Source organism: Bacillus rossius, chromosome 2, assembly GCF_032445375.1.
Source record: "Bacillus rossius redtenbacheri isolate Brsri chromosome 2, Brsri_v3, whole genome shotgun sequence".
NCBI lineage: Eukaryota > Metazoa > Arthropoda > Insecta > Phasmatodea > Bacillidae > Bacillus > Bacillus rossius.
The window spans coordinates 27505997-27515770 of NC_086331.1; the positions used below are offsets into that span (position 1 = coordinate 27505997).

Sequence of the window (9774 nt, forward strand, 5' to 3'; positions counted from 1 at the left end):
TGTAACATTGATAATATTTACTCAGTCACTGAACTGTTTATTAGTGCTACATTCGTTTAGTCACAAACTATTTATTGGTAGCCGCAAAAAAAATATGTTCCCACAAAATGTATTTTCCTCAATATAATAACTGTAATGCAAAGGGGCCGATTTATAATTTTGCTGCTTTTCAAAAATGTTCTGTGGTTATATCATTTCTTGAAAACTCATGCCAGTCTTGCGCATCTGGCAAGACAGCTACAGAAATACGGAGTTGTATGATTGATGCTATAGGACTTATTATAACAAAGCGTGGGCGAACCGAGCATTCAGACTAAGATTTATAATGCTTTAAACAAATCGGTTGTTCCCGGGTGTAATTATGCCATCAAAAACTGGCTTCATTACGTGGAAGTAAAAACTACTTTACAAAAATTACAGACGCGAGCGTGATAGCAACGTTTATTAGACATCAGTACGATATTCACCCATATACACTGTCTAAAACTTGGGTCCGATTGGAACAATATTTTTCAGAGCGAAAATTTGTACGAACACAGTCATAGCATTGATTGTATACACATGGTTGTTATACGTTCTTTGAATGTTTGATGCAATGGGGAATTTTGATTTAGTGAAGTAATTTGTACATACGCCATTGCAGTTTTGAACTGTTAGTCATGTAAAAAAAACTCCGAAAATCAAATAAATAAATTTAAAAAATTAAAAACCGAAATATAATTTCCAAAGAAAAACAAGACCGAGTCAGATGTATTCGAACACAGTCTGAACCAGCAAGTAAAATAAAAATAAATAATGAAATACAACGAAAACATCACAGACCAAATATTTAACCTAAAAAAAACTAGACAGCACAAGAATTCCATTAAAGGAACTTAGTCAAGAAAAATAATGTATTAAACACAGACGAACACAGTGGACATACAGTGAGACAGATTGGATGCAAGCAGACAGAAAAACTGGACAACACAGCAAACACATAAACACAACGATGAAAAAAACAAATACTATGGACAACACAACGACGACAGCACTAACAAACATAGAAGTTTAATTGTAATTTTTTGTAATTTAAATTGTTGTAGTGTTATTTGAAAGCAGTGTACTTCACCAATGTTCAGGCCACATGCACTTATTTCAGATGAAAACCAAGATAAATTTTTTTCCAAATAAATGACAAACTGTCGTTGAAATTAATAGTGTAGTTAGGATGATTAAATAAAACAATAGAGACTTCAGTAAGACGTGCATTACAACAATGCCATAATAACAACTTCCGTGACATCACGTGTGTGGTATTAATTTTACGAAAATACAGCAGTACGCATTCAGAAATGTTAATAAATTTAACTAAAATACACGTTGTATACTAAAATAGTTGCAGCAAAGTCTTAGCATCGCTAACGAAGTGCCTATTTAGTTACGAGCAGTTTTCTGGGCACAGGAGTTGTACATTTAATTTTAAGTACTTATTTATGAAACGGCTATGCAAGTAATGATTAGGCCCGTTTGACCGTGACACACAAACGTATACGTATCACGAAAAGGGAAACGTATGACACTATAAGTTTGTTCTACATTCACACGTAAGTGTACACATATTCGCATCCGCAAGCGTAAGAGAGATGGAGAAATGGGCAATGCCGAACTCTTGTGCATGCGTTCTTCCATGCAGCTAATAGCAATGCACTATTTTATCACTACGCATACCATGTAAATGTCAGTTTTATTCTTGTTTTTGAATATCATGTTAGGGTCCGCGGTGGTCAAGGGGTCAGACCCCTCGCCCGCCACCAAAGCGATCTGGGTTCGATCTCAGCGGGGCAGAAGCCCGGAATTTCGCATGTAGGAATCGTTCCGATTTCGTGGTTAGCGGGGTTTCTCGGGATCTCCCATTTCCAACGCCCCGTTCATTCAAGCGCTTCGCCATTGCAGGGCTTCATTGCTTATCATTCCTTAGGGCACGCAGATGTCTACAGGCGCCCAATAACAAGTCTGCACTCGGAGTATGATACCCTACCCTTTGGTACCTTCCCCATACGATATTTATGTATTTGCTAGTTGTTTCCGCTTTATTATTTAATACGTCATTTCTTGTGTCTGGAATATCAAAAAAGTCTAGTTTGGTGTACACCTCTCTTTCGGGAATACTAGTTTTGAACGGCCAAAAAAGGCTGGGTAACGACGATGGCTCAAGTAAAAAAAAAAAAAAAAACCAATGTCAATAAACAAACAGAAGTATATTTGCTGCACACTTTTAACGAATGGAAATATTTATTTTTAGAGCTAGATTAAGCGCGAAATTCCAACAAGTAAGTAATGCCTTCGGCATGTCTGTTAATCTACATACATCGTGACTTTAAAACCGGTGGATGTAGCAATAATTTTATGAAATCTAGGTTGTTTACCTGGTTTGTTATTTGCTAATTCACACAATTTTATGTTTTGACACAGTGTAATATATAACTTATTTCTTTAAAACCAAAAGTGACATTTCAGTACATTGATAAATTTACCATAAAATACCGACAAGCTAATTGTTTAAGTTTTATCAAAACGAAGCTGAATGTGTTGTGTATAAATGCATTTCAGGATGTACAAATTACAGTAAGTGATTATTCATACATTAGCGTACGTGTGGTACAATATTTGACATATATTTTTTAAGTGCTCAGACGCGCGAGAGTAACAAGCACCCAATCAGTAGAGACCGGAAAAATTCGCGAATTCATTTCGCGATAGGCTAAAATACAAATAGTTATACCTCAGTGCTGCCTCTGCTATTGGCTTACAACTCACCTGAATGACTCTGGGCCAATGAGAAACACCCGACCAAAGCTTTATCAAATCACAGGCTGCTACGTTGGGACGTCTCTCAAGACAGCAGCCAATGAGTGGGTGGCATTTGACCGAGTGTATGTAGAACTATGGAGTTCATCCTGCAGGTCATTGAACCCGCGAATTTTTCCGGTCCCTACCAATCAGTTCATGAATACGAGATGCAGTGATATGCAATACAACCAGTCACGAAATCTATTCGCGAAATTCAGGCGTCTCTAATTATAAGCCGTTTGACTAGTTAAATGCATCAAACAGAAGTCATCATGCACAATTCAACGTAAACTAAACATAAAAACCTATGCAAGTTTAAAATTTCACATTTGAGCTTGTTTACAATGATGTTGCGTGACATCAGTATTTGTTACGCTTATTGGCGCAAGTTTTATTATGTTTCCGTGAAATCCGTACACTGTAGAACGAGCTGACGTAGTACCGTAAATGGTCGTCTTGCGTTTACGAGATACGTTACCGTTTGATTACGTTTCCGTGTCATTACATAATGGGCCTAATGATAAGGTGTACTGTCACTGGCCATGAAGGCGTACTGAGAGTAGGGAGGCAGATGTGTGAGATAAACCAAACTGTAAGTGAACAGGGAAAAATACAGTAACCTTAATAAAAATTAATGTTAAAGAATTCAATATGATTACTAATTAGCTCTTTGAACATAGAAGCTGTTGATGCAAGTTTCTTTCGGCTGGCACAAGGAACTTGAACGACAGCACTGATATACTCTGTACTTCCATGGTTCAGTGGTCAGAAAAAGGCAGGTAACAATGCACTGCCCCCTTTCCTGATATTGAAGAGAGATAAGCGGCTTAGCACGGTCTCGCCAGTCCCCACTACGAGCAGGTAGTACCTGGTTCATGGAAGTTCCCGCTGCTCAATCCTTAGCAGCACTGTTCAGCGCTCTTCAGCGCGTATTATTTTTAAACGGCTGCGTGTAAAATTCCAAAAACAACGCGAAATTGGATTTTCAACTAACCTTCGATTAGAGTTTCCAGGCAGTGCACAGACATATGTTAGGTATCAAACGATGCAGTATTCTTTCTACTGTATAATAGTTTAACTTCCATTTTGATTTGTCGAATACGAACTTAGGTGGAAATAGTTTCACAGACGTCTGCACTCGCTACGTGTGAAAAATTGGTAATATTAGCTGATCTTCGTTTGGCTTTCCCAGATATAGCATTGACATATTTTAGCCTTAACAAATATCCATGGTGCTTTGTCTCTATAAGGGCTTCATCCCATCTATCTACAATATGTTAGTAATGTGTAAGAGGCGATTTCATAAAAGACTGCACTTCTACATTACGCAGAGATTTATAATTTAATTATTTTATGATAGAATTATTGCACCTATTAAAACAAAATTTTATTTCAGAAAACAAGAAGGTTACATGCATATATAGTTAAAGCGTCAGACACGAGACTTTTTAAAATTCTGCATAAAACTGCTTTAAATTATTAAAACTTAAGGTTTAATATCTCAATTAAAATGTTATGAAAATTTTCGAAACTACGTATAGACCACAAATTTCATTCCAATCTGCAGCAAAAAAATTTACTATCACTCACTCTTAAAAATAGTGTTTAATTAAGAGAATGGTTGGTTAGGTTTGATTACTACCTACATTAGATATAATCTTTTAAACTGTGTAAATGGTTGATTAGCTACATTGAGAATACAATAAAATAGTACGGACAGTTGTTTGGGTTAAGTTAGCTACATTTTATAATGGTAATTCCTAATCAACTATTCAGACATTATGACAGTATTTTTAATGTAGCTAACCTAACCAACTGTCCATACTATTTTAGGGTATTTTAATTTTGCTAACCTATCCTATACCCATTCACACTATTATTAAGTTTTTCTAACATAGCTAACCTAGCTTGATTACTAGTTAAAATGGTAAATTACTTGACATATCAAAATGCCCTCTTAGAGAATGATTGTAAAATATGTCTGAAAATTAAAAAAAAAAATTAATTATTTTTGTATATAGGTAAGTTCCATACCACATATCCATGTATACATTGATAAAATGGTACATAATGCTTACTGTTTTAATTTAGTAGGTACATCAAAAGAGCAAAAACTTGTGATAGGCCTATAAAAAATTAATTATAATTGCAAAATGTATATGAATGAAAACATTTCCACAAGGCATGATATAATTTGTTTGTATTTTGATATTCTCTTTTTATGTCAAGGATCTTTCAACATACTAAATTAAAACAGCAAACATGATGTACCACTGGATCAATGTATACAGGATTATGCCATCAAGACCAAGAAGTAAACTTGAATATGTGATACGAAATAACTACCTATTTTTGTTCATAAAAAAGGTACTCCTTAAAAGCAACTCAAACTAATAACATTTATCAGGACTCAGCCATGGCGGCAGCCTTAATACAACACAAGCATAAGTAAAATTGTTAAATTTCATGTGAAGTTCTTAAAAATATCTGAATGCACCTTAATATTATAATTAGAAATAAAATAAGAAACTTAATAAATCCACTTTAGCGAATTTGCCCCTTTTTTTATTATAGTTTATTTATTATTATTATTATTATTATTATTATTATTATTATTATTATTATAGAATATCGCTCCTACAATAGTTACCTACCTAATTTTTTTCAGAATTACTTCATCTACGATAAATTTTCGCTAACCCTTTTTGGGGAAAATCAAGGAACATCTTAGCTCTCTGCATATGGATTTTGGTAAAAGTAATTTTGTGAATGGAACATAAATAGATGAACGGAAATATGTCACAAAGATGGCGGAACCATATGTAGCAAAATAAACCTGTATATAGTTACTTTCGTAAACATTAGGGGACATACTAAACATATTGGTGTGCCGAATGAAACTTTATGATAGTGAAACTACCCTGGAATATATTTGGTAAACTAAGATGGTCATAGTAAAATGTAATCAAGAGTTTTTAAATAGGTACCTACTTAAGAAAACTGGCATTACAATGATTATAATACATATTCTCCTTCTAAATTCCTGAGAGGCTTATGGCCCGTCTACAATAGCAATTTCCTAAACTGTGTCCGAAGGACACTCGTCGCGGATTGGTCCACGTGACCCTCTGACGTCATGCGTCAAGTGGGCGAAGGTCCGAACCTACCTGGTCCGAAGACATTCGTCAATTTGAACTTTTTGTCCCAACCTGTGTACTTCGGACACAGAAAAAGAACAGAACACTCACGATATTTGAATTTCCGGTTCCCATTTGAAAACGTGGTGTTTGTTTTTGTTATTGAAGGAAATAGAAGGTGTTGTTAGTCACTTATAACTTACACAGGTAACTTTTGTAAGTTCAATCTCAAACTACAAAGCATCAAAACAATAAACAAAAACATTTGGTTTGGCACATTTAATGCACTCTGGTGACAACTTTAGAAATCAATACATTCGGACATCGGACATCGGACTTTGCAATTGTGGACAGGGAAGTTTTCGGTGAGACAATGTGACGTCACTCACATTCGGATAAGGACACAGACCACGCACAGGTTCGGACTATTGTAGAAGGGCTCTTAGTAGGACAGTGGTAGAGTGCACGCTTGGTAACCAGGAGGGGTATGGTTCAAATATTGTCACTGGAAATTTTTTACTTTTTTTTAATAACAATATACTATAATAATGTTGTATCAGCTCAATAACATTATGGAAATATTCAGAGATTGAGTTCAGCCATTTAAGCAAAAACAAATATACAAACATATAGACCTACTTAATGTTATGTGTGTTATATAATATTTCAGGTTAATATTTTAGTGATTCCATAGAAGTTTAAATTCTAATATGTGCAGAAACTTAATAGTATTAACTGTTTAGTGAGTTTAAAAAAAATGGGCAATATTTTAATAAAATTCCTTGTTGAATATCAGGGGACCTAAGCCAGGGTTTTATCAGAGCCATTTCTAATAGTTTATTTCCTAATGTTTCATACTGTTTATTGATGTATGTTTGATGATGGCCAGCAACTTTTACAATTCAGGCAGTAAATTCTAAGAGCGGGCACAGAAGGTACATGTATGATTCCCATTCAGAAATTTTATTTGGAAAGAGACTATTTTATTTATCAGTTTATTTATGATGGACTGCATTATTTCAAAGAATTCTAATGGAAATTTTGTGTCCGTATTTAAAAATTATACGTTAATTTTCTAAATAAAGAGCATTAGAAAAATGAGTTCGCTTGTTACTGTTTTGATGTTTACACAAAACTGGCAAGTACTGAAAGACATGATTAGGTAAATATGTATTGTACGGATTAGCGCCAAAAAAAATAGTACAAATATGAAATAACTTCCATTATATGCTCTTTTACGTCCTCTTTTCAGAACCGCCTGCGGAGATAAAAAATTCCAATTACTTTTGGAGATATCGAATTTTTTAATAATCATTTTTTGGCGATTTTTTTTAAAATTTTTTTTTTAAATCCGAAAATACCTTTATTCTGTGCGCTTTAACTTCCTCTTTTCATTAAACCCGGCGGAGATCAGAAATTCCAAATACTTTAGGAGATATGGAATTTTTTAATTTTCATGATGTGCACTGATGCGGCCCTCAGCGGGAAGCCTACGATTCACACATCCTTCTGGACATACCCGAATATTCACGTTGGCAAGCCTTCTTTTCTTAAAATTAGCAAGAAGTAATTAAAAATACTTTAAAACACTGTGGATGGTTGGTTATATTAGGTATATTAGGTATTAAAAAAACTACCATTGTTGCTTGTTTACAAGTATGATTTTATTTTTTCGCGACGTAGTTGAACGACTACATCACGTAAAAAGAAAATTACGTGAGTTCCTACTGTTCATCCTTTTTCCCGGTTTGTTAGGTCAGGTCAGCTACATTATACTTTAAAACTAAACTACCATTAAAATTAATTTTTATTATTTTTAATGTCCGTTCAGTTTCAAAGTATTTATACTGTAGCTGACCTGACATAATCTACCTTTGTCCCGTTTTGTTAGGTCAGGTCAGTTACATTATAAATACTTAAAACTATACAAGTAAAATTAATAGATATTTTTAATTTCCGTTTATTTTGAAGTATTTATCATGTAACTAACCTTACCTAATGGAAAATTTCTGTTATTTAGGCATTCACGCACACACGGCAAAATATAAAATGGCGTCTGTTGAATGATTACATAGGGCTTGTATTGCAAAATAAGAACGGCGATATCTCCAAAAGTAATTGGAATTTTTAATCTCCGCAGGCGGTTTTGAAAAGAGGACGTAAAAGAGCATATAATGAAAGTTATTTTATATTTGTACGATTTTTTTTTGGCGCTAATCCGTACAATACATATTTACCCCAAAATGTAAAGTTTACTTCTATCAGTACGCCACTTATATGTAGGGTATTGAAAATATATTTGTCCACGCATTGCTATTATTAACTCACCTGTAACTTGAACATGAGTAGGGCTCCACATGTTGTATAATTATTCAAAACTATCTAAATGGAAGTAAATAATTGCGCCGAATATCGTAGGATAAAAACTGATTAAGTGTAGGTACCGTTATTATTTCACCATCACATCTGACATTCTTCAAACTTGGTCAACACATTATTACGGACGTATTTTGGAAAAAAATTCAACATATTCTATTTCGTTTGTATAAACCACTTCCTAGATCATTTACAGTACTTTTCGCGTTTACCTAAATTTAAAAAAATAGTGCCCTTGGGATTTTCACAGTGTTTTTATTTTATTCAAAATCATAATACCTACATAGCAAACCAAAAACAAAAGTCATAGATAAACGTTAAAATAGATCAGTATCCGAAAGTCATATAGTAATATCTTCTGACAACTACATTTCCTTATGGTTGTGAAGTTGGCGGTGACTCAAAAACTAACAGCGCTAGTGGAACCATTATAAACATATTATTTAATGACAATTTTGTATATATTAAATATTATGTGTGTTACTGTTAAAATTTTTAAATGTCGAATACAGATTAATTTTTCATTTTTAGAATCTTTGTTCGTGTTTATAAAACAATAACTTAAAATTTTGCAGCATTTGTCAATTAAATTTCAAGTGGTGAGAAAGCAAGAGACAATAAAAAAAAAACAATTTAATACTTAAAGCCTAAGATAAGTCATTTCACTGCACTTTCGATGGTGAAGTTGCCGTCGTCCGGGGGTCTCGGGTTCGAGTCCCGGTGTGGATCCTAGTGGGGATGGCTGTGGCGAAGGTAGTTTGTCCGGGTGGGCGCCAGGCTAGCTCGGTGTCTAACCAATAGGTAGGTCGTGGGGTCGGTTGCCCTGCGTGGCCCACTAGGACCATCGGCGATGTTGCGTGGGTGTAAGGAATTCCCTACTCGGCGGTGGTTGGGAATCGTAGGGTCAAGTAATCGTACGCTGAAATGAGGCAATAGATGACGTGCGTCATTTATTCAGGCGACTGTGGTTCGGGTGTAGCGCCGATGGTTATACGCCACGTCGTACAACAGGTGACGTCACAAGATAGAAAATTACACAATTACAAAGAAACGAGTCTGAAAGTTACTTGATAGAACGTTGCACAAGTCTACGCAAGAAATGTTACACAAGGGCGCGTTGCACAAGTTTACAAAGGAAATGTTACACGAGGGTGCGTTGCACAAGTTTATAAAGAAATGTTACACGAGGGTGCGTGGCACTAGGCGTTTCTGGGCCTGGTTGCTCACACGATGGGTGAGGGTGATTGGAGGCGGCCAATCCCGTAAGTCTACGTATTAAGGCGGTGCTCGCGTCCACGGTTATGGAGCGCGGACCGCAGCTAAATTCGTTCAAAAGTTCCCCTTGCAGGTGGTGTCAGCGCCGGAGCGACTGATTAACTAAAGTTCTGTCCCTCGGGAGACGGCCCGTGCCGGATGCTGAACCTACCCC

At 35.4% G+C, this 9774-nt stretch overlaps 1 protein-coding gene across 4 annotated transcripts in view; it reads right to left on the reverse strand.

Annotated features, from left to right (window-relative positions):
* The window catches only part of LOC134529191 (rab11 family-interacting protein 2), a 96386-nt gene extending 87712 nt beyond the window's left edge, over positions 1–8674 (reverse strand). For 3 of the 4 annotated variants that reach the window (XR_010074493.1, XR_010074494.1, XM_063363033.1), the window contains exon 1: positions 8298–8642. Coding sequence is in view for 2 of the 4 variants with exons in the window: in XM_063363033.1 (XP_063219103.1) it covers positions 8298–8328 (31 nt within the window). In the remaining 2 variants the exon portion in view is untranslated. Of the gene's footprint in view, positions 1–8297 lie in introns of all 4 variants that reach the window. The other variant, XM_063363032.1, reaches the window with a different exon arrangement.
* Positions 8675–9774: the final 1100 nt, after the last annotated feature.